The 25,616-nt window shown below is 39.0% G+C and overlaps 1 protein-coding gene across 2 annotated transcripts in view; it reads right to left on the bottom strand.

Moving 5' to 3' along the window:
* Window positions 1-25,616, bottom strand: part of adamts10 (ADAM metallopeptidase with thrombospondin type 1 motif, 10) — a 76,294-nt gene that overhangs the window by 24,920 nt on the left and 25,758 nt on the right. Inside the window, exons 2-12 of one of the 2 annotated variants that reach the window (XM_079636940.1) lie at window positions 19,286-19,605; window positions 13,935-14,293; window positions 11,735-11,894; window positions 11,200-11,402; window positions 10,465-10,548; window positions 6,671-6,816; window positions 6,008-6,051; window positions 5,899-5,916; window positions 5,294-5,399; window positions 3,634-3,780; window positions 1,025-1,166 (exon numbers count right to left, since the gene is read on the bottom strand). In XM_079636940.1, coding sequence (XP_079493066.1) covers window positions 1,025-1,166; window positions 3,634-3,780; window positions 5,294-5,399; window positions 5,899-5,916; window positions 6,008-6,051; window positions 6,671-6,816; window positions 10,465-10,548; window positions 11,200-11,402; window positions 11,735-11,894; window positions 13,935-14,293; window positions 19,286-19,605 — 1,729 coding nt within the window. The remainder of the gene's footprint in view (window positions 1-1,024; window positions 1,167-3,633; window positions 3,781-5,293; window positions 5,400-5,898; window positions 5,917-6,007; window positions 6,052-6,670; window positions 6,817-10,464; window positions 10,549-11,199; window positions 11,403-11,734; window positions 11,895-13,934; window positions 14,294-19,285; window positions 19,606-25,616) is intronic. The other variant, XM_079636941.1, reaches the window with a different exon arrangement.

Genomic DNA, 25,616 nt, shown 5'->3' with positions numbered 1-25,616 from the left:
GAGAGAAAGAGAGAAAGAGGGAGGAATGGAGAGAGTGTGCTGAATGATTTACTGTGGGGATATAAAGGCAACCTGGATAGGACCATAACCCACAATTCATGTGTCCAAAGACGACACTTCAGCATAGATGTCTTACTGTAGGATGGTTATATACTTCTAAATTAGATCTTTTTCTATATGTAATATATATGTAATATATGTAATTATATATATATATATATATATATATATATATATATATATATATATATATATATATATATATATATATATATATATATATAATATATATAACGTCATAAAAAAAAGGTTTAAATGTAAACAACTACTGAACAAGTTCACCCAAAAATGAAAAGAAATATTTTAGGGAACAACAGCCTACATTTTTGTCTCACCAAAAAAAACCCGATCAAATACCTTTAGAATATATTAAATATTGCACATGGCACTGACATTCCAAGGTACTCTAAACTAAAGAATAGCATGGTGGTGCTCTCATGGTATATGTTCAAAAAACATAACACTACCATGATATTTTTTTTGTTTTTTTGTTACTGACACAATAAACGTCTCTAATGTCTATGGCACAATGCTGTTCTTGTATGGTGATATACACTATTGTTCAATAGTTTTAGAGGCAGTTAGATTTTTTTTTAATGTTTTTGAAAGAAGTCTCCTATGCGCACCAAAGCTATATCTATTTGATAAAAATACATAAAAAACTGTAAATGTGAAATTTATTACAATTTAAAATAACAGTTTTCTATTTTTATTTATTTAAGTGATACTCTTTTCCACTTCCTTTCCAGGTTTATTTGATCAATAGAAAGTTCCATCTTACTGACCCCAAACTTTTGAATGATAGTGTAGATCAGAAAAAAACATGGTATTACCATGGTCCCATAGTCAAAAATCATGCTGATCTGCATTTTTAATAGATGATGATGATGATGTTGATGATGATGATGGAATTTTCTTTCTTGGGTGAAGAGCTGTTGTCAATTACACTGAGTGATGCAAGTACCCCGTATTTACACTGACGAGACTTCACTCCGTACTGGAAGCGGCACTGCTCGTCTGCATCATAGGCTTGGCCAGGGGCTGTGGTGGGGTAAACAAATTCCTGTTTGGGGGGAACATTGTTCAGGCAGGAACCCATGCCAGAGCTAAGAAACAATCAGAAAGAAAACAGAGCGGGTGTGTCAGAATTGATTGAAGTCTAAAGGCTAGTTCATACTGCCCTGATGCCAACAAACACTGATCCAACAAAACTCAAAACTGTAGGAATTCAGGGCCAGATTTACTAAACGGCAAATTAGCACGAGAGCGCAATTCCAAAAAAAGTGCAGATGGGAGTGGAAAGTTCTGCACGTGATCTCGTTACAACACGCGAATGAAAGAATACAGATGTAGCCGGATCATTTCCATAATGACCAACGCAATCTACCAAGAGCAGCGCAAAGTAGTGTCTGGTTTTGCCATTAAATAATGGTACAAATAACTAATATTAAATCACCTTGCATGATTCATTTAAATAATCTCCTCCCATAAATTTTGCGTCTAAAAGGGAAAATCCTACAAATGCATATGCAATAATGTAAGAAATGCAAAAATAACTGTGTCCACACTTTTACAGCGCTAATTGCTGGTGAAACGCGTGTGAAATCACTCCAATCTCTCTGGTGAAACGTCATCCTGTGACGAATGACGACATAACCCGGATACCCGGACCAAACATCGTCAGCTTCTGATTGGCTGAAGTAACTCACTCTCAGGCATGCAGGAAGTATGGCAAAGTGACGCAGCATTTCGTCCCCTTTCTCAGGGAACCAGGGTTATAGTTGTAACAGAGACATTCCCTTTCGATTGGTAAGCAATTGGTCAGCTTTATGCCACTAGCTTCTCTTGGTCAGCCGTTTGGAAAGGAGGAGCGCAAAAGACCTGCAGAACAATAGAGTGTGCTACATTGGTAGGCTTTTAAGAAAAGCTTTTATCATGCCGGGAGCAAACTCAAGGCAGGAGGCGGAAGTCTCGGATGAATAAATCTCCCACGGAGAGCCATTTAGGAGAGACATCAGGTCCAAGAACCATACTCATGCCAGCCAAAACTGCCTACTAGTAGTAGACGAACCCAGTAGTAGTAGTTACCCCTCAGGGGAAAACCCCTTGGTCTTGAGCCACCTCTGCAATGTACAGAAGGCCAAAAGGAATCACATTGGATGCAGCTGCCATGAGTCCCATCAGTAATTTTATACTGTTTTACAGTGACGGCTTGGCCTACAGCTGAGAGAATCGACTCGCACACGTGCAGGAGTCCCATACCACCCCTAGAAATGTAGTTTTTCCCCATTGCTGTGTTCCGGATTTTTTGACACACTAGAGCCCCTGAGGCTGGCCCCTCCCCATACTCAGAACACATACAGAACACATAATTTTGACTTTACAGGTACTTTAACCAAACCGCCTTCAAAATATCTTCTTTTGTGTTCAGCAGAAAATAAAGTTGTTAAGGTTTGGAACAACTTGAGAGTGAGTAAATGATGACAACATTTAAATGTTTGGCTACACTATGCCTTTAAAGGCAGACGTTCACAGTGAACACTGTCAGGTCCCTCTAGAGCTGACTATGATGCTCCACTCCCAAGCAGACCACACAGATCGTGCATGTTCCCTCTCACAATATAACACAGGCAGGGAGACACACAGTCTAACTGCTGCTTATTCACCATACTAGTTTCTTACAGGACAAACAACACCAAAAAGACAGACAGATTCACATGGCGCTCTGAAGGCACAGAAGCTGATGATGTTTGGTCCGGGTATTGTTTAGGGCTTCCGTGGAACGGCGTCTTTCTTCACGAAAGGGAACGGTTTAACTAGCCTGGTCCTACCAGACTCTCGTAAATTTCATTTGTGCAGAGTGTCTGGCCACTCCCCATTGACAAGGTTAACTTCCTTGAAGGCGGGTACTCTGTTGAAGTTTAAAACTATTGGATCTGCCCAGAGAAACTCTGGATCTGCCATAACCAATCGCTAACGTTTGGTCGTGACGAAACTACAACTCAAACTAGCGCACGACCTCAACGTCATCGTTCTTAGCCTCTCCCTCTGTTCGCTGATTTGATCGGTAAAAATTGGCCGGAGAAAACCCGCGAATATACCACAAACCCAGACGACGTACTGAAGGAAAATTAAAATTGAGCGGAAGTACGTAGGAGGGCTGAGCCAGGCTACGGTTTAACGGTAATGTATATAAATAAATACACTATTCAAAATAAAATAAAATGTGATTAAATGTAATAAAGATTCACTAAAATGAAAACAGAAAATGTGCACTAGCTGTCAGTAGATTTCAGACACATCCCATTAATTTTATAATCGACAAATATTAATCAGCCTGTATATTGCTCTATCATTAATTTTAAGTACCTTATATAATAAAAGGCTCTTATACAACATTATAGGCTGAGTTTGCATTGGAGTTAAAAAAGACATTCACATGATTTATATTCATAATGCAATCCTTTGGAAATGTATGATACTGAAATCCAATGTTGATACAGTCAATATTTCACACTAAATACAGTACACTTCAGTGTAAACACAGATATCAGACTCAGGCAGCAGACGCACTCAAGGAAGTTGGTGATGTAATCGCGGCTGCAGGCAGACCAGACGAATGGGTTAGTCTTCATGGTGATGTGGGCAGCCATAAGTTTAGCGGTCTCCTGACTGCGCACCCCACACGCATTGCCAACACCATCATGATTCATCCCAAACCTGAAAGAGAGAGATTGATGATTTTATGGAAGTATAAATCTAGAATCCATTGGTCCAGGTTACAGAATGTGAACACACACACAAACCCATCAGCACCTCACACAACTTATGTAATCCTACACAGTCAAACATATGCCCCCTTGTCTAGACAGCCCCAGTGCGCAGCGTCATATGGCCGTCAGTTCAAAGGTACCTGGACGAACCATTAGGACCAGACCACTAATGACTTCACCACCTATGAAAACAGCTCCGAGGCCCGTTAGCGTAGCCAAGGCAACAGAGTACTGGGTGACCCAGCACAAACAGCTCAGATCCGAACAATGATAGCAAAAAATAAAAAACTTTCAACTACCAAAAGAGCAGAAATGACAACAAAATTGCCTTTCATGGAAGTATTCTGAAGGTTTGAGGAATGATATGTGCAGGCAGTGGCGCGATATCAGCCAGGCGTGCCCATAAATCCATATGCATGATTAAGCTGCAGAAAGTGAATGGAATGCTGGGCCACCAAGTAAAACAATACTTCAACGTCTTGGAGCGCAAGAAACCACAAACGAAAAGCCCAAAGTAAGCCGCCTGGAGCATCAGAGTCTGCCGTCACTTGCTCCACTAACAAGATATAAATATAGCAAGACTGAGAGAAAATATCAGTGCAGTTGTTGTTAATGAGCATTGTTCATATTTACGCCTCAAGTGGCTTTATAGTTTATCCTTGAATTTAACCCAAGTTTGTTTTGGAAGGCCAAATGTCAAGGGTCAGAGTTGAAAGGGTGTGCCCTAATGACATAAGTGAATTTCAGAGCGCTGATGTATTGCTGACCTATAGTAGAGTTTCAATAGGTGCTGAGGGAACAATGAAGATTTTGGAATATACTGACATCTAGTCACAGTTTTTGAAAACTGGATTCCCAAACTTTTTTGTCAGCCAAACTCCTTTGAGCTAAAATACTCATTTGCCTCCTGAGATTTCATACATTTGCATGTTCACAGTTCTCTGATGTTGGTTAATGGTCACAATGAAATAATTTATTTATCTTTTTTTAGAAAGCATTTCATTTTGATTGTTTTTATTTGACATTTTTCGTGTTTATTTTCATTTTACATTTTAATTATTTAATTAATTATTAGCTTTTCATCACAAACATTCACTCACAAACCCATTGCCGTTCCCTAGAGATCCCACAGTTTCCTAGTTTAGGAAACCCTGAGCTACAAAAAAAAAAAAATGTAAAGCCATTTTCCATTTCATAAAGGCTATTGATATAGCTTGCACCTATCCCAGGCTTTCTCACTTGCACGTACCTACCGTTAAGACAATGTAGAAAATAATGTAGCAATTTATGTAGCAGCATAAAGACACAAAAACAAAGACATTTGCTTGATTTCACCTTACTAAAATCGAACCTTGACTCAAAGCAAACGGCATCAATCAAACAGCATCGTCAAAAGACATGGAGGAGCAGCGGAACACAAGACACTGTAGGAGCATTTGGAGGTTTAGGAAAAGACTCACGTGTGTCCAATCTCGTGTGCAATGGTGAAAGCAGTAGCCAGACCAATGTCTTCATTGATGCTGCAGCTTCTCTCTGGCTCACACATACCGCCAACAGGTGCCAGACCTGATACAGACACGTGTGTGCACATGGGCACAGTGACATGGACACACACGCACGCACACACACACACAAACACACACACATATATGCTACAATACTATCCACCTTACTTATAATGTAAGAGCAGGTGTGGCCATTTTTTATTCGAATTGTAACTTTTAGCTCCACAAAAAGTTTGTTGTGCTGATTGATATTGTAAACTTGTTTTTGTTATCATATTTTTTTAATGTATTATCACAATCATAAACACAGTGGTTTGTTGTGCAATATTTTTACAATTTACTGCACTTTGTCATTCTTCAAGTTGTTTACCTATACCGGCTAATGAATCTGAAGTCTCACACACTCACAGGGAATAGCTTACTTCTGAGTTGAAAAATAAGATGGATATGCAAATACATATATGCAAATAACTATACAAGCCCCACTACAGTACTACACATTAGTTAATAAATGAGTGTCTACAAGCTAATCAAAATCAAATGTAAAAACTATAGAGTACCAATAAACCTTCGATTAGCTATGTTATGAACAGAGAAGAAGTGACAATTTGATAAACAAATATTTCATATATGCTGACAGATAAGGCGATGGATGGACAGGTGGCTTACCAAGTGTTCCACAGGGTTTGTTCTTGTAGATGCAGATGTCATACCTGAAAACATACCACAGAAACATGTCTGAGATTTTGTTGGGGTGAATGCACATCTTGGGTTTCCACAGAACAAACACAAACTCAGATAACAGAGCTGTGAGACAGTTCACAGACTGGACACTCTTCTGATAAGAGAGTGAAGACAATGAAAGGAAACGTTTGATGCATCCAGCAGACATGCCCTCTGATACAAGCCTCCAATATAAAGACTCAACACTTGTCTTTCTCTCTGTCTATCTCCTTCACTCTCACTCTCTATTTCATACTCATACTTCACACATACCTCACACACTCAGCTCTCAGGCACAGGAATTCAACCCAACTCCTCGTTGTGTGGATTAAAGCTATAGCATGATTTACCATAAATCGCTAGTTCTTCCAAACACACATTTCAAGCACTTTAAAGCCATTTTAAAATTATGACCTGTTGCCTTTAGAACTAACGGAGTGCTACAAAATTTTAGACAGGTGTTATAGTGTGCATGCGTTTAAAAAAGGTATACATTTAAACAAAAGCATATACTGACATAGGCCTATTTCACTCTTTTGACAGCGACAGAGACCTAAAGTGTGACTTACACAACACCACAAACAGAGCTAGAATCATCCGCATGCTAACCTGGAGATGAGGACTGCTGTATCATGGTGTGCGATTCCATTGTCAGGGATGGCATTGCCATGACCGTTCCGGTGCAGGATGGACTTTTGCCACTTGCAAAAACTGTCTAGAGACTTCCCCGCATGATGGTTAACCTCTAGTGTGGGCTGGAAAGAGAAAAATTAGGATCAGAAAGACTTGAAAAAGGCCAGGTTCATTGCATGTACATTGTACAATGTGTGTATATTAGTTTGTTTACTAACTATACTGATACTAGACTTCTTTTCAAATCATTTTCAAAGTTTCAAAGTTTCAAAGTATTTAATTCCTGTGTGAAATGGATTGTTTGTTTTCAAAAAGGTTTGAGAACTCCTACTATTTGCCATTGGTATGGTGGTATGCATATGGCTTACGTATAATGGGTCTCATTCATGAAACATTCGTAAATATACGAGTAAATATGTGAGTGATCTGCGCGTAAAGAGACCTTCCCGAAAACTCTTCTCCTGATTCACAAATATTTCGTAAACGTCAGATGTGATCGTGAAATGTGTGTGTGTGTTAATGAATTCCAATCAGTCGTAAATGGGACGCGCGTGCACGCTCATTCCCAATTACCATAAATCCCGCCCATTAAATCCGACTGACAACTATATATGGGCATCATATTATGACACCAAACGAAGGATTTCAACATGTCTTCTTAAAAGCGAATGAAAAATAAATTATTTATCAGATAATATTTTATTATCAGAAGTTCATTCAAAACGCCACATTTTATTTTCAAGCGTACATAGGCGTATCAGGTCCTAAAAAAAAAGGAAGCTTGGCAGCATATTACAGATGCAGTTAATGGAGTTTCATCTGTTAATCGAACAGTCCCAGAAATGAAAAGAAAATGGTTCGACATGAAGCTTAACTGCAAAAAACTAATTCGTTCACTTCGAAAAACTATAGCCCAGCCCTATTGAAAGCAATTCATTATTTGATTAAAGTGTTCCGTTTGCAGATGCTATTACTGGCTCTCATAATAAAAGTAAAAAGAAAAACCGAATGTAATTACTATATATCATATTTTTTTTAAATGCTGTGTAAATATGTACCCGATTAAGGTTAATTAAAATGCAGCCTTATTAATGAGCAAAACGTTCGGATGTTAAACGCACTATTTCCGCGTGGCTGGGAGCAGGTGTAGATTTCTTTCGTACCAACTAACATTTGGAAAATACGAACATTTTAATGAATCCGAAAATTTACGCCAGAACCACTTTACACACGATTTATACAAAAATTCGTTCAGCTCATGTTTCATGAATGAGACCCATTGTCTACACCTTAGGACACGGTCACATTAGTGAAACTTTTGGAAAAAGTAAAAATTAGGGCGTTTTTGGAAAGTAGGTATATTGTGTGGTCCATAGTGTAGCGATACATGAAGCATTGCTTAACTTTTGTTGTATAAAGGTAAATGTGACTGCACTTTTAAAATGCAATTGGGAAAAATATTTTACATATTAAAAAAATCAGCTTTAAGGCCTGTTCACACAAGTACAAGTGACTATACAACAGAAAAATATAAAACGAATTCTAAAATATAAAAATGTTATAGTTATCCCACCAAGATAAGGCAGAATTTTCATTATTTTATGGAACAAAGTTCAGACATCTGAATTAAAAAATTTCAACAGATACATAATAAAAAACAGCAATTCATTGCAGTATAATATTTTTGACTTTTTATGAAGGTGCCCATAGTAATGCATTATTTTAAAGCTGCAAATTACCTGCAACAAATCTTTTCAAGCTACACTTTATAGCTTATTTAGTTTATATATGCACAGCTCTGACCGATTTCTCTGCTTTATTGAGTTTACAGTGGATCAGGGCGATGGTAATATGGACACAACAAACTAATAACACTACAAGTAGCATGTACAGAAAGACACACAGGGCCGGTTTCACAGGCAGGGTTTAGATTAAGCCAGGATTAGGTCTTAGTTTAATAAGGACATTTAAGTAGCTTTTATAAACGTGCCTTAGAGAAAAAAAACATTATTGGTGTGCATCTTGAGACAAAACAAGTTGCTTTCAATTAAGACAGCTCAAACATGCATTTTAGTCTGGGACTTTTAGTCCGGGCCTCCTATGTGAAACCGGGGGATAGCGTTTCCCTACCACTCTGCCTGGCACCCAGCACCATTACACTTGTAACCCAAGAATGCACAAACTGGCATAGCCTATAATTGTATCATCCCACAATCCAGTGTTCTAACTTTCCAGGTTTCCCTCTGACACAGAGGGTGGCGGGGTGTTCTCATCTGGAAATGAACCATGTTTGGTTCCACGAAACCTCAGCACTCCACACGGTGGTTATCTCAACACGGCTAATACTGCTCCTAATGACCGGTCTCCCATCATTTGTCAAATGACATTATGCGGAACAAATTACAGGGGGATTTATTTTTAGCTGTCTGCGATTTGGGATCATTAATGCTTCATTAAATACACCACAAATCCCCACTCCTATCCTTTTCCTGCCCCGTGTCATCTGTAGGAGCCCGTTTGAGGTCCCGACTCTGTCAGCATGTTCCAGAGATCTTGCCGCGTGAGCCAACTCGCTCATGCAGTGTCGTCACGCCCCGCTCAGGACAGAGGTGGAAGCCTGAATGCATGACAGAGGCAGATTGATTGCGTTCAGAGGCAGGTGGCGAGAACAGTAGCGGTACAGATTGGATTGCCCTTAGATTTCACTCTATATTTTGTATTATTATTTTTTCAAGGTGAATGTACATGAGCGTGGCAATATTAGCGTTCACAATCAACAATAAGAGCAGTCATGGCAGGCTCTCTGGATACACCCAGAAGAGCCGGGTAGAAAACAGCCCAGACTTGTGCACACTGTCTCAACTGCCTCAGACTAAGATGCCTCAGCCTGCAAACACACAAACTAGGAATTCTTTGACAGGTGAAATAAGCCAGACTATGGCTTATATGTATGTGTGTATCATGAAGACATTTTATTTTTGCATATAAATTATTACAATAAATGATTAATGGCTTTTTTATGTTGCTTGTAGTAATCTACTGCACATTTACTTGGAATTTTACAACAAAGTGTATGTTTTCTTCAGGATTTCACAAAGTTCTTAAATATTGCACCAATTAGAACTGCATGAATAACTGTACGTTCACACCGCCGCCAGCGAGAGCGGCAAAATTCGCTCTCGCCGCCCTGCCATCGACGCCGTGAGATTCGGGGACTCTCTGGCGCTCTGACGTAGATTTTAGAATGCGTGATTTTTAAAAAACTTTATTTAAAGGAGCCTCAAAGCAAATAAGAACTGAACATAAATCAGTATCATATTTTGTGCAGACTGGCTACACGTAGGGTATAAGTTAACCTATTAAAATCTTTTAAATGTGAAAGTAACAAAACACCAACAATTTCAGACACCTTTTTCCATTCGTCGTTCTTTTTATTAATGTCCCTGTATGTAAACAGGGACACGTCGTACAATAACGGGAAACCCGCAACAGAAATAATGAACTTTTCCTCCATTTTGCTTAGGAACTAATGTGGTCGGAACAGCAGTTTTCTATGTGAATGTATTGTAAACGTTAATATATTCCTGTGATCAAATCTGAATTTTCAGCATCATTACTAGAGTCTACAGATCCTTCAGAAATCATAATTTGATGCTTAAGAAACATTTCTCATTATTGTCAATAGTGCACAAATAATGCGGATCAGGCAAATGTAATAATCGTGACAGTTCTATGTAGGCACGTGAGCAAATGTGCTTTGAAAAGAGTACCTGGTCTTCCATCAGTAGAATAAGCCTTGTCACAACGATGTTCACTGCATTCCCCAGGCTAGAATCCTGGAACAGTTTGGCAACCTGACCTCCAGGGAAACAAGAAAAAACCAGTCTTAAAAACGAGCCAATTGTCTGCTTTTAGACCTTTCTAATCCTGCTGTTTACTGTAAAGATGGACATTTTACAGTCTACTATTAAACCAGTGCTAACTGCTGCTCTGGGTCCGTGAGGTGAGGTAATCCCTTCATTAAACACATTCCACAGGTGTTAAAACTATTTGTAACAATGCCACAAATTGCCCATGGGGATTATAAATATGGATTCGCAGGGTGACAGAAGACAGTTACTTAGACAACTGGTTTTCATTTAGTTTTTCTTTGAGCCAATGCAAATGACCTGGATAGGTCAATCGTCCTCTGAAGATTCACTTAAGTCATTGCAGTCTATTCATTTCAGGTCTTTGTAAGAATCTCAAGTAGAATGTCTAAACTGCTTTATTCCGTCCAATGAAAGCAAAGGAAGACCAGGGACAGTCAAACAACTTATGTGCTGTATGTTTGTGAGGAGCAGATCGAAATTTGGACATTCTGCTATAAATAACTCTTTTTGGTTACATGGAAAGATGAAAATCATATGGTTTTCAAAAGACATGAGGGTGAGTAAACGATGACAGGACTTTAATTTTTGTATCCTTAAAGCATGCAAACAAGAACAAGGAGAGTTGAAGCTTACAATATTCATGACGGCCAGAATGTATTGCTCGATATCGCGGCGGCCGTGATAGCTGACCATCATCTTGTCGGCAACCACCAGGGTTTCGACGTAGCGCTCTCGGCTGACAGAGCGCTTGAGTGGTAACTGGCCCCGTCCCATCTGGTTGGGTAAGGGCTTTATTGTTCTCTGCCACCATCCATAGCTCTTACCCGGCTTTTCGTCTAAGGAGGAACAATGAGCAAGACTGTACCTACACAGTTTTTTTGTTCAAATTCTGTGACGTAAAAACAAATCCATGTTGAAAACCTTCTGAAACCCCACCCCTTTCTTACAATGGCATCCATCTAATCAACAACTGATAGATAAAACAAAGTCCCTGCTCAATATTTTTGGATAAAGATCTGTCGCCACTTCCATCACAATGCGACTTTAATGTCAGGGATAAAACGGGATACCGTACGTACTGAAAGACACCATGAGATGGTTTAGTGAATATTCTTTTAAGGGGTTGTTGATGTATAAAATACATTTTCATGGTTTTTATCATTCTTACCAATGACTCCACAGGACTGGTCCATGTTCTGGTATCTCAGAGACGACCGTTTGTACACCACATGTGGGCGTCCTTCTCTGCCATCCTCATTGGTAAAGTTTTTAGCAGAAACCAGGGGTTCGATAAGGTACTCCTCACCTCCAGCTACAATAACCCCTTGCTGAAAAAGTCAAGAAACCATAGATTAGCACTTCCTTTTAGCCTGCCAGCTCAATCTGAGTTTACAATCTAGTAGATACAAGGCAAAATCATCAAATCATCTCAACATTAGTCTCCCCACTAAAATAATGAGCTTGCGCTGGGCTTATAATCCTGGATGAAATGGGAACTCATGGCGGAAGGCCAAAGGATCTTAGCATGTTTCATTGTTTCCTCTCTTCATCTCTCTCAGTCACACTTTTCAAGTCCACATAATCCTGTAATGTGCTTAGTGATGCTCTTGTGGACACACAGAGAATTCCCTGATGAATTGTGTCATGCTACTCTGATCACCAATAATTAACCTGGAAGTTTCTTTGAATCAACACACAATTGAATAAAAATGGATACATTATCGACCGGGCTGGACATTTATTAGCACCTGTGATGCCAGGGAGTTGGATAACCCAATGCTACAGGAACTAGGATGTCTGATGGCATTTATCAGACGTACCAGTATGCTCAAAGGGTCTGGATAAACAAGCACTGGTCTTGACTTTGTAATCTGTTTACGCAGGTGTATTACCAGCCCATGCAAGTAATGAGCATGCCACAGCATGCCGCTTGAAACTAAATCCATCATTAGGCTCCAAAACACCTGTTTTTGGAGCTGAGCTTTACACCAGCTGGGAGAGACAGACTTTAGCAACAGCTGCCCATTTCAGATCTACAGGGGTGTCACGACAACTCACCCGAGGGAGTTTCACCCAAGAAAGAGATTACATTGTATAATACATTACTTTGTATAAATAATAACTTTAACATGAAGAATTATCTTTATGGATATCTGAGCCTCATGTGATGGAAATGTTCAACAAAATGATAAAGCCCATTAAAAGGAATATTCTGGGATTGATTGCAAAAATAAATTTCCACTTGTCCCTCCCTTTAAAAAAAAAAGTTAAAAGTCAGTATAATAATTACAGTACTTACTGTTTCAAAAGTATAGTAACAAGGTGTAAACAATTTGCATGTTAACATGATTTTAGTTAGAATTTTTTTTTATATAAAGAAATTGTTACTTTTATTCAGCAAAACTGACAGTAAATACATTTATAATGTCACAGAAGATTTCTACTTCAAATAAATGCTGATGGTTTCCACTAAAATATGAATATTTTTTAATTAATTAAATGCAGCCTTGGTGAGCAAAAGAGACTTCTTAAAAAAAAAAACTCTTTCCCCACCAGCGTTATAAAAAAAAAAGAAGTTGCCAGCCAACACCAGCGTTTCTGAACATTTTCATAAAAATGTCATGGCCCCCAGAATATTTTGTCGTATGAATAAATATCTGAACGTGAATATCTGAATCTGAAAATCTGAACATATATCAAAAGAAAGAACAGACCCTCTGCTTTGTAAACAAACAAACAAACAAAAAAGCTTCATCCATTTTTTTTAAAAATCAACACTTGAATATGGGTGTTTTATAAAATAAAAAAAAGCTAAATTGAGCAAAAAGCTGATCAAATCACGTTTTTGTCAAAGACTTCATCTAGAACGGACTTAGAACGGTGAAGTCCTATAGCTTGTCCTGGGTCGACATTTCATTCGGTAACGTTAGGCAGTATTTGATTTATATGTTACTTAATGTGGATGAACATGTTATTTTACTTATGCATATGATTGTGTGTTTTGAAAACACATGTGTTTTGATCAGGAGATTCAGTACTCTTTCAGAAGATGTGTAATAGTGCCCCCTACAACAGTGAAAACAAGGAAAGCCGTAAAATTCCGTCAATGGCAGGAAAGTGTTATTTCAAAAATGACGGAAATTTCCATCAATGGCGGGGAAAGAGTTAAGAAAACATATTATGTTTTGAGTTAATCAACATTTTGCCTGTTGATTAAGCTTAACTTGGATTGAACCCGGAATATTACTTAGTTGCAGCCAATTTTGCGGACTTCCACATTTGACGTCATTGTGCTTAGGTTTAGTACACATTGATTAGTACATCATTTGAGACTCAGCTGTTTCCTACAAAAGTACAGTGACGCTCACCAGGCCGTTACAGTTGCTAAGAGCCACAGAACTAGAGTGAGGCTGGTGCTGCAGGTGACCCACGTAGTGGCAGTTGGGCAAGTAAGGGTGACTCCAAGCCAAGTGCCCCCTCTTCCAGTATTCCACACGGAACTGTTGCGAAAGCAGTCCTCCCTGCAGCGTGAGGTTGAGCAGAAGGTCAGCGCTCGACGTGGAGAGCTGATAGTACAGCTGTGGGTCTGGAACGCTCTGCGTTTCTGTGCTACGCCGGTGTCGGCCATTCCCGTGAGAAGTCTCCTCTTCCGATAGTGTTTCCCCATGCGGCCCCACACGCACTGGGATGGCGATCTCATACTGGCCTATGCTGGACAGAAACTCAGCTGTGGAAACACAAAAAAATTGAATAGAATTGAGTTTAAACAGCTCCCACAACAAGCAATTAAATATGCATTGATTTTTTTCTGATTTAAAAAAAGGTATGCACAAATAATAGTATTTACCGTTCAAAAGTTTGGGGTGTATATGATTTTTTTTGTTTTTACTATAAAAACTATAGTTAAAAAGGTAATATTGTGAAATATTTTCTATTTTAAAATGTAGTTTATTCATGTGATGGAAATTTTTAGCAGTCATTACTTTAGTATTCAGTGCCACATGTTTCAGAAATCATTCTAATATACTTGATTTGATGCTCAAGAAATACTAATTTATTTATTTTTAATAGAAAGAACAGCATTTATATAAAATAGAAAACCGTTTGTAATATTATAATCAATTAAATGTGTCCTTGCTTAATAAAAGTATTATTTTATAAAAAATATTATTAAAAAAACTCACTGACTACAAACCTTTTATGGTAGTGTAGTATATATATATACTACACTATGATACATTTTATTGTATATAATATATATATATATATATATATATATATACACAATAAAATGTATCATAGTATTATTATATAATAGCCTCTGCTAGCCTCATACATTGTTTTGTTTTTGTTGAAGACTTTGCCTGGGTTGGATTCAGAACGATGATCAAAACATTGATCGAGTGGATCGTGTCCATCAACACCCCCAAAGCTTGCACACTACTGTATCTCTTCTGTATAACAATGAAAATATGGATTGCCGGAAAAACTCGTCAATGGCAGGGAAGCAGTTAAAAAACAAATAAGTGAGAACTGTTAACTCAAATCAACAATACATATGTAAACAATCAATTTGGGGCATATTGCTATATACTGGTTCAGCTGGGGCTCATTCAGAGAGCCTCTGGCCTCTGGATTTTATTCATTTGCAGTCATGTACTCTGACCGTGTCAATTGGCGAACAAAAGAGTTCACAGTGAAACTATTGAGTAGACCACAGAGAAGAAACACAAGCTAGCAGCCCAAAGGCCAAGGGCTGCCTGTTGCTATGGAAATCCTGAAATTGTATACTTCCTGTCCCGACAGCGAGCCTGGAGATTAATTGTCCAAATTTGGCATTTGAAAAACTGCACCCAAGGGGTGGAGATTGCCAAAGAGACAAACATCCTGAAACCAAACCAAACTCAATTAAACATTCAGAAACTCTGTGTGAAGTAGTACACCATGATCAGTGTCCTTAATGTGAAACAAGGTTCGTTCCATTGGTTTGTTTACCCCATCCTGCCAGTTCAAACACTGTGAGCAGGGCGACAGCAATGACTCTTTTGTTTGGGTCCAGAAGCATGAAGATGAGACTTGTGCGTGATCTTGATTCAAGCTTGTCTTAGAACTTTCCATAATCTCTCAAAGCTCTAAAAATACATCATCAGCAGATGCACCATGTGACTTATATTAAATGTGGCATTGTGTACAACGGCGTGAGAAGGACAAGTAACCTTATGATATATGGTCCATTTAATTAAGCCATAAGGAAGGAAATAGGGCTCAAACCAAGTGCTGAAAATATAAAAGCGGCCCAGTCTGAATTTCCCTCCTCACTCACAGCAGTTATTCAGACTGGGCCGCTCAATAAGACTGTCTAATTACTGAAAGTGCAGCTGCTTCTGAGACCCACATGTGTTTTCATTGGGTTTTTAAAACATGTGCAGACTCAAAATCATCACCAGACCAACAGAAGAGCTCAAAAGATGAGGTTTGTCATTTTGATTACATTTAAGGTCACTGCTGGCCTTATACACCCTGTATTGCTATCTGGGTTTACATTGGTGGAGTGGTTTGGTAGTAAAATGACTGTTAACTGAAAAGTTGTATGGTTCAGGATTACTTTAAATAGGGATGCACCGATACCAGTCCGATACCTTAATTTTTGGTACTCGCCGATACAGAGTACGGATACCTGTATTTTCACTGCATTTGTAATTTTTAAATGTATTGGGTATAGAGAAACCAAAATAATATAAATCATATTAGTTGGCTTAATTTGTTTATCAAATATATATTTCCTTCAGTTATTTTCATGCTTAATTAAGCCAGCTAAAATGCATTGTATGAGCTTCTGTTGCTTTCCCTGTTCATTCAAATTGTTGGTTTGGTGTGTTTGCTGATTGTTACAATTACAAATGATGGCCAATGACACGTGTGCTGAGTGAACGATCAAGAGCATTCAGGTGCGCAGAGGTTCGAGTCCACGTTTAGACACGCACTTGCAAACTTCACTAAGCACTTCCCCTCGGAGGAATCCCTGCCGCCATTTTGAAGTGCGTTCCACTTCGTGAAGTGGACGTGGGATGTTTATATGGACAGACCCTCGCTCCCTCGATTTTGACAGATGGAGCGAGTCTACTTCATATGTACACTTCAGGCAGCTGCATATACCACAATGCAACACGATTGTGACGTCTAATCACCACCATCACAAACAACTCTATAATATATTCATTATAATTTATTTTATTTAAAACAACCCAAACACACCTATATACATTTGGATGCTGCATTAAACAAATTCTTAAAGGGAATTAAAAAATAATAATAAATCAACTCCATAGCTGATTCCAAGTGATCAAGGGCTTAGGACATTTCAATTCAGCCCATCGCAGTTTCCGTCAATAGTGGGCACTCGTGCAACGTAAGCAATGACGTACATCCGAGTGAACGAGACGGAGGGAAGTTAGCGAGTGAAGGGCATGACAATTTTGGACTGGAACGCAGCCCAGACCCTTCTCAGTTGTAACTGAGAGTGAGTCTGGGGAAGGTTCATTCACAGCCCAATTACAAAGGGCTGTCACCACCAACGGACATCGCTCAAATGCCTCTGGGCGCAAATGTATAGACCTAAAACCAATCAGAGCGATCGTCATCATGTAAAGCCCGCCTGAACGTTTGTGATCGGTGCCTCGATTTAGAAAAATTGGAAATGGGCTTGATTTTCATTCTTACCATAGTGCGAAAAGTCTATTCAGTATAAACTTAACAGTACAGTTGGCAATAGCTAATATGAGGATGCGCAATGCTATAGTCTTTATGTAAACAGGTCACGTGCTGTACTCATCAAATTATGTTAACCCAGGGTTTAGAACAGTACAGTGCGAAACATGTCAGCTTGCGGATACCCAGAATAAATTGTTAACCCCGGGTAAATTATGAGCAGTGTGAAATTTGAAGCAAGATAACCCAGGGTTCCGTTTACCCGGGTTTAGAAGACCCAGTGTAAAAAAATACACTAAGGTATTCCAGCCTCTCTCTATAACATGAATCCAGACAGTCACAGTAACAGGAGCACAGCTGGGTCTTATGTCAAAGCATGAAAGTAGAGCTCAAACTGTACAACACGCCCAGCCCTTTGACCGCCATCAACCGGCGCTATCTTAAATAAACATTAGGCCCACAATTGATGGAAGGGTATTCCCGGCTCTCACACCTACAGTGAACACTGATCCTCCGAAGCCTTTGATGTGTCTTTAATCTCAACGAGGAACCAGAGAGGAGGAGGATGACTGTGTTACTTCCCCATAAACTCCCTCGCCATAGACAGAGCCCCATTAAAAGTATAAAGACTTCACTTTTGATTCAAATAAACCACCATCAGGAGCCGCCCAGGGTTTGAAAGTTTATTTTAGAAGGTTACGGAGAACAACCTTTAATTAGGACCGTGCGGCAAACTGAAGTGAACCCCTTTTTTTTTACTATAGTTTTTCTCTGGAAACCGGGCTGGAGAAAGAGACAGAGAAAGAGAGGCGTCTCTCCACCTTTCCCAGATGTGCAACAGCTGTATCAAGTCAGCGAGTGCACCCAGACTTGTGGAGGGAAAAAAAACTCTTCCTTATATGCCAGCCTGAGAAGTCAGTCTTTCTTGAACGGAGGCCCTGTCAGCGACTCAAAACCCATCCATATCCTGTTTGTGTATCGTCTGCCATGCTGCTATTTGGACTACAAGATTAAAATATATCCTTGCGGTGACTGGTCCCAGCGTGTGGCCAGATTATACATAAACTCAGTGCTCTGCTTTAATAACCGTATGCTACTTGATGTAACACCAATTATGGGAGGGCAAAATGCACTATATTAAGCTATTCAAAGGACAAAAATGAAAGTTTAACAGCAACTAGGTCTGCAAATTTGTCCCGTACGCCTTTTAAATAAACACACAGAAACTCAGCCAGAAATGCTCACGCACTTGCTCAGAACTGAACCAGACAACAAAATGAAGTTAAACCCACATGCTAGAACGTGTTCTTATGTAACGTAAATGAGGTCTAAATCTTATATATTTGAAACGACTTAACGGGATTAGTAGGCAGCAAGAATGTACATTGTGATGTCAGATGTCTAAAAGGGTGCCTCATGTGAGTCTTGTCAGAGAGATAACTGGGTCACTAATCGTATGAAAAGAGAAAGTGGTCGGTTTCATGGAAAGATGGGTCATTGAGTCTGGCTGGCTCTTGTGATGGCTAACTGACGTTGCAGTGCATCTGTTCCTGGTTGTCTAAATGGTTTGTTACCGCTCAAGGCTCGAGGCTAGCAATCCATTCCGTTTTACAGCTTTGATGATCTGCCGTTGCTGCCTCCATTGAGAAACGGAAAGTTACCTCAGGTAACTTCTAGCGCAACAAGTGCATTTACATGTACTTTAAAAGTTGATTTCAGTCAGACTAAGGTAATAATTTGTCTTTTATAGATATTAAATAAGATATTGCTAAGTATGTTGAATAGTGGTAGATTTAAGTTTTTGATTGCAATGCAGTTTGTGCACAAGTTCGGAATAGAGATCGGCCAAAATAAAACGAAAAACCGCCCGGTTCCAATATATGCCAAGTCGACTGGTGCATCTCTCATTTTAATGGCAACAAATGATAACTAAAACAAAATGAATACTTAATTTTCACACCATTTACTTAAAATTCATCAAAATAAACGGACAAACAATCAAGAATCTTACCTTGAGACTGAGCAAAATCCTCAGGACTCCAACTCTCTGCCACTCCACTGGCAACCATGGCGATGATGCCAACGCAGGCCAAACTCCTCCACACCGTTTCCATGGTTACTACAGCAAGCTTCAGTGCAGTGCCCAGCCCTCTGTCCCAACATGTCTTCTGCCCTCTGATGGCCCCACGCTCACCAAAGTGACGCACAGAATTCCGGAGCCATGGCGGCTTCACTTCTACGTGGATCCTGACGCTTCGCCTCTCAGAGTCGGAGGTAGAGGACGGGTAGTTCTGAGATGTGTACAACCGTGGAACATCAATAAGAGCCTCCCTATTGAGAAAAAAAAACATGTTAGATAGATGCAAAAGAAAAGGAAGAAAGGGGGAGGAGTCCCTCGGCTGAACGGTTCCTCTCTGAGCAGTCAAACATGTCGGCTTGGGAGGCTGTTGTTTGCACCATGTCGCTGGAGCTAATCAATCATTCCTCCTTTCACATCCAGGAGGAAGGAAAAAACCAGCATTCTAACCTGGGGGCCGCTGTTTCTCTTCACTCTGTCCCACACCGGAAGAGTGCAAAAGAAAGGAAAGCATTGTGGGGTCAGGAGGGCAGGCTGACGTCTGAGGCGGCTATAAAACAAAAAGTCTTAGTTTGAGAAATGCCACAAGTGGTACTTGTGTAGTACCACTATTCCTAATGGGATACATTGAGAGAGGCCATAGGCTGTGTTTGGAATGAACACTGCATAATGCATACTGGAGTACATACTGTGTGTGCATACTGCCTACTTTTTTAGTAGTATGCAAGTGTGAGCACACACACTATATGGACACATAATGAAATATCACATTGTCATTGGTACATGTTAAACCCTAACATTTAGTTATTTTTAGTTACATTTAAGTTATTTAGCAGACGATTTTATCCAAAAATGACTTTTTTAGTAATTTATAAATTGAAATTCAGCAAGTATCATCTCAGTTTTTTTTTTTTTTAATGTTAAGTAAAAATTACATAAAAACATAAAAAGTAAAGAAAATGTTATATTGTAAAAATTGTGATTGATTTTGCCTCCGTCACTAAAAATAATAGGTTAAGTCATGTGCATTGCATTATGGGATAGCATATTTCTTTCAGCGTGTTTTGATTGTGTACTGGACTTTCGAAATTTCATGCATACAGAAAATTTGCATACTTTGTGTAGCATACATAATGCATACTGCAAATATTATGATTAGAACAGTAGAATGCTATTTCAAACCCAGCAATGCACAAGATTTATCAGCAATGTGATCAACATCAACAAAAGCTACATCAACTATTCTACCTCCTCCTCGCCCCACTTCCTTTTTCACTATTCATCCCTCACTCCATGCTTTCTGGGAAATGGTAGAAAGAAATGCCATACAAGCCCTGATGGGTGAAGAGAAACCAAGTGCAGACAAAGGTAATCAAGAACAGATGGGAAATGATTTGGCAACATAAGGATACAAGTTGCCTGTTGATGAAAAAAAGGATGAACTCAAACTCAAGAAAGAGAGGGAAATCCGTTAGAGGGGTTAAAAGAGGAGGAAAGTGAGACAATTTGGGTAAGGGTGAAAGAAAGAAAATATAAGTTGCACACTCATATCCATCAAGGATAACTATTCTTGACCAGTACCAAGAAAAAAAGACAATGGCAAAAGTTGTATGTATGTCTGTGTGTGAGGGAGATTTGTCTAATTTCTACAGAAAAACTGTTTTGGAAAGTTATTTGAAACCACAGTGCAAAACTCATCCAAGATTTCTTTTGCCTCAAAATAAGCCATGTTAAACTGCCTGACAATATTCGACATACCTCCTCCATTAAAAAATCAAATACTCTCTATCTTCATTGAAAAAAATAGCGGCAACAAATAGGTCAGGACCCAAAAGTGGCCTCAGAGGCTGATGCTGGTTTTAAGTTCCCCTCATTTCCTATAAACTGCATTGAAACAGCTTAAGTTCAGCAAGCTAATCTTAAAAAATACTAAGAGGTCTTTGTCCCCTACAAATAGTGATGGACTACATGCCCCTGTGCTCTGCACCCTTTCAAGCCTCCGGGATTTTTACTGTTATTTCCTGCTTGGCAAAAGCCTCTTTACCTACATTACCTCTTGTTATATAGTAAAGGTACTAGACTGAGATCGGTGGTTATCATTAAAACATTGTCTTATCTAAATCTTGGAAAAGAAGGGCTAAGATTTGGTCCTCCATGTTCTTCATTACTAGTGTGTTACGAACTACGCTGCTGCCAACTGCAGAGTTGCCAAGCAGAGCAAGCATTTTTTTATCATTTTCAAAAATATTTCATGGCCACCAAAATATTTAGTTGTATGAATATCTGGACATGCAATATATCATAAGAAAGAACAGATCCTATGCATTTAAAAAAAATATTTGAATCTATTGTGGCAAGCAGGGTGGGGCCGAGAGCCGTGGGAATGGAGCGAAAAACCTATCAAGAAACCTTGTTGCTTCATGAATTCTTTTTTTTATAAACACTTGAAAAAAAGCTGAGAAAATCGTTTTTTTTTTACAAAGACTTCCAAATCGAATTCATAACTGTGATCAAAATATAGATGGTATAGATCGAGTCCATCAAAGATTGCACAGTCCTATAGCTCTTCCTGGTTCAACATTTCATTCAATAATGAATGATTACGGTATGATTTATATGCTGATTTATGATTTATTTGCTGTTTAATGTTTGATTATCATGTTTTTTTTTTTTTTTTACATGTGCATAAGCAATGCTTCTATCGCTTGTTTCTGCTTCTTCTTTGCCCGTGTTTGGACCCAAAGATTCCGGATACTCTTTCAGAAGGTAATAGCGCCCGCCTACCATATAGTAAAAACACGGATTTCCGGAAAATTCCGGCAATGGCGGGGAAAGAGATAAATGACTGTTGAGCCGGTTCTTTTAAGAGAGTAAAAAAACCTACAGTACAACCAGTGTAATCCGATTCTCAAATGAGTGACTGTTATGAGTCAGTTCTTTTAAAGGGGTGGTTGATTATGATTTCACTTTTCTGACTTTAGTTTGTGTGTGATGTTGCTGTTTGAGCATAAACAACAACTGCAAAGTTACAACGCTCAAAGTTCAATGCAAAGGAAGATATTTTCTTTTAAGTAAAACGTTTTTTAAGGACTAACAAACGTCTGGTAGGGACTACACGACATTCCTCCCGTGTTAGTGACCCTAGAATTTACATAAACCTCGCCCCCGGAACACGATTGTCATGACAGAATATGCTAATCAATGACTAGAAGATAGTTAACTCCACATCAGCTACATAAAATCATCAACTAACCATTCAGAAATGTCCTGTTGCATTCTAAATGTTGTCACATCTTGACTCTCTCCATCATTGTCTGACTCCGGTTTGAACATAAAAGGCTGAAAGTTTTTGAAATTTTCAGTTCATGTCTGTGTGGTAAAAGCATGGGTAAAAGGGCACAAGCTGTTGAAGCTCCGCCCTCTGTGCTGGGAGCAGCAGCTCATTTGCATTTAAAGGGACATACACAAAAACGGTGCGTTTTTGCTCACCCTCACAAAATGACAATTTGAACATGTTCAAATATCTGTGGGGTATTTTAAGCTAAAACTTCACATACACACTCTGGGGACATCGACGACTTATTTTGCATCTTCTGAAAAGGGCATTATATCACCCCTTTAAGTAAATCAAAAAAATGTATAGCAACCAGTGTAATCCGATTCCCTAACATATGACTCAAATTAATTGGTTATTCTCAGCAAAATTAAACAAATTTGTTTAATATATAGTTAAGCAAGAATTAAAAGCATCCTTAATGGAGTCGTTAATGAAACTATAAAAGGAACCAGAAGCATTAAGAGGAATCAGATTCATTCAGTTCCAATCACTTAGTCCCAACCAGTTATAATAAAAAAACAACAACAATATAACAGAAACAAAACAATATAATAGTAAAGAGAGAAATAATTCAACTTTTCCAGCGAATGATTCATTTGTCCATCTGCAGTCTATTTTGTTATAAAAACGCAGCCCACAAGCAGAAAAAGGAGCTCAAGCCACAGAGGCCACAGGATGATATGATCTTGTAGAGCAACATTTCCTCCAAAAAATTCAGCTGTGGCCTTAAAGGAGTTGAACTCCGTAATTGGCTGCTCTTGGGGGCAAATCAAGAACAAGAAGCATCTGCGGGCTACAGATGGCGTGTCAACATATACTAAATGTGACACGAAATTTCAGTAAGGGTCTTGTAATCTGTTAGTGCAGACATGAGGTACAAAATGTGTGTGATCTGAGACTGCTAAAAAGCATATCGTGCTGTCAGACTACACCGGCGGAGACGGGGAGCCATCAGGCACGAGTAAGACTCTGATAATTAAACCCACATGACAGACTGAATGTAAAGCGCTCTCTGCAATGGAGAAATCTTTGGTCTCAATCCTCTCTGGAAACTAGGCAGTCTCTCTTCATCTCCATTTGGATGACATGCAAGCAGTAAGTCTCCTCACTTAAGCTTGAGTTGACACTGCACTGTAACAATATGAAAGAGCAGCAGACCACTGGTCTCCACAAACACTGTCTTACCCACTAACAACAAGACTTGATTTACACAAACCAGAGGGTTCAAACTGGGAAAGACCCCAAAAAACTAAAAAAACTTGGTGTATCACACTTTTCAATTCATTTTCCGCTGGCTCTTTAAAATAAACAAAGCACAAACAAGGGAATTAAGATCATGATCACTGATGCACTGTCAGCAGAAGTGACTTATGTAACAACCGGTAATGAACTCTGAATCCATCAACGGAGACCATAATGTGAGAGCTATTCATGACCGGCTGTGGAGCATGAACATTTTAGTCAGCTTGCAAAACCACACACTCCTGAACCAGCCAGATTTGACCACACCAACCCTATAAACACTTTTTCTTTAAAAGAAAAATAGATTGTTTATTTTATGACAGATATCATCTATTAAACAATGAGCCTCTTCAGTTTTCTTATGATGTTCATGATGTTCACCAGCAGAGGGTGGTAGTCTAGTGCAGGGGTTTCAGTTTGTTAGATGCCACAGATCCTCAAATATCCTCATGCAAGGCACACTCATACACAAATGTAAAAGGCATGCTATATATTTTCATGTATAAAGACACAATGTCTTGTTTAAAGACAACTTATCCTGTGAAAGATTAACATTAATATTATAAATGTGTAAAATATTTTTTGGAATATATTACACTTCTAATAGGCCCTATGCACTGCTGCACTACTTCCTGAACTTGTGCAGGCATCTTTGTTTCCTGTCTGCCAGGATTGGCCAAACTGATTAATCCAGGTGTGTCTGATTATTGTTGTTGGTCAGACACACCTGGATTAATCAGTTTGGCCAATCCTGGCAGACAGGAAACAAAGGAGCCTGCACAAGTTCAGGAAGTAGTGCAGCGGTGCATAGGGCCTATAGCTACATAATTATATTTTACTTACTGTAGTAGGCTACTGCTGTTTTTTACTTAAATCTATTTGTATTATTTAGTTTAATTATTTTTGTATTATTTGTTTATTCTAACCAATTAATTTAATTTCATTTTCTATTAAATATTTTACTTTTTTCAGTTAAAAAAAACCCTGGTCTAGTGGATCTGAGCAGACAACCAAAGATTTAACCAAATTCTTTTTCATCTCCTGGAGAAACATCAGGTTCTAACCTTTAGACCAATGTATTTCCATGATTTTCCATAACTTTTCCAGTTGTTCATGATTAAGCCTTTTCAAAAAACATCACTCAAATTTCAAACCAATGAAATATAGCTGAAATATTTCTATTCACTAAAACATTTCAATGCCTTTCAAGCCCTGGAAACATGTTTTTTTATTTTTTATTATCTGATATTTTCCATGAGCGTGGGAACCCTGGATCAGTCCTTGAAGTTACTTTGGATAAAAATATATATGCAAATCAAGATGCTCTGCTAGTAACAATCCTAAATGACAAACATAAGTCTATGTCTGATATCAAAGTCTAAATATTAGACTTCAGCGGCTATACCCCAAGCTTCCCAAGCTCTCTCTGCCAAATGTAGATACGGACAGACAGGCGTGGAGTAGTGCCAGGAGAAGCGCTCGCTCTTCCCAAACCTGTTCCTGGAGCCCCCCCAACAGTACACATTTTGGATGTCTCATCTGACACACCCATTTCAGCTTTTGGAGCCTCTACTAACAAACTGATGAGTTGAATCAGGTGCGTTTGATTAGGGAGACATCCAACATGTGTATTGTTGGGGGGCCTCCAGGAACAGAGTTGGGAACCACTACACTACCTGACAGGGA

This window comes from Phoxinus phoxinus, assembly GCF_949152265.1.
Source record: "Phoxinus phoxinus genome assembly, chromosome: 15".
NCBI classification, from domain to species: domain Eukaryota; kingdom Metazoa; phylum Chordata; class Actinopteri; order Cypriniformes; family Leuciscidae; genus Phoxinus; species Phoxinus phoxinus.
This window is presented reverse-complemented; position numbering and strand designations above follow the sequence as displayed.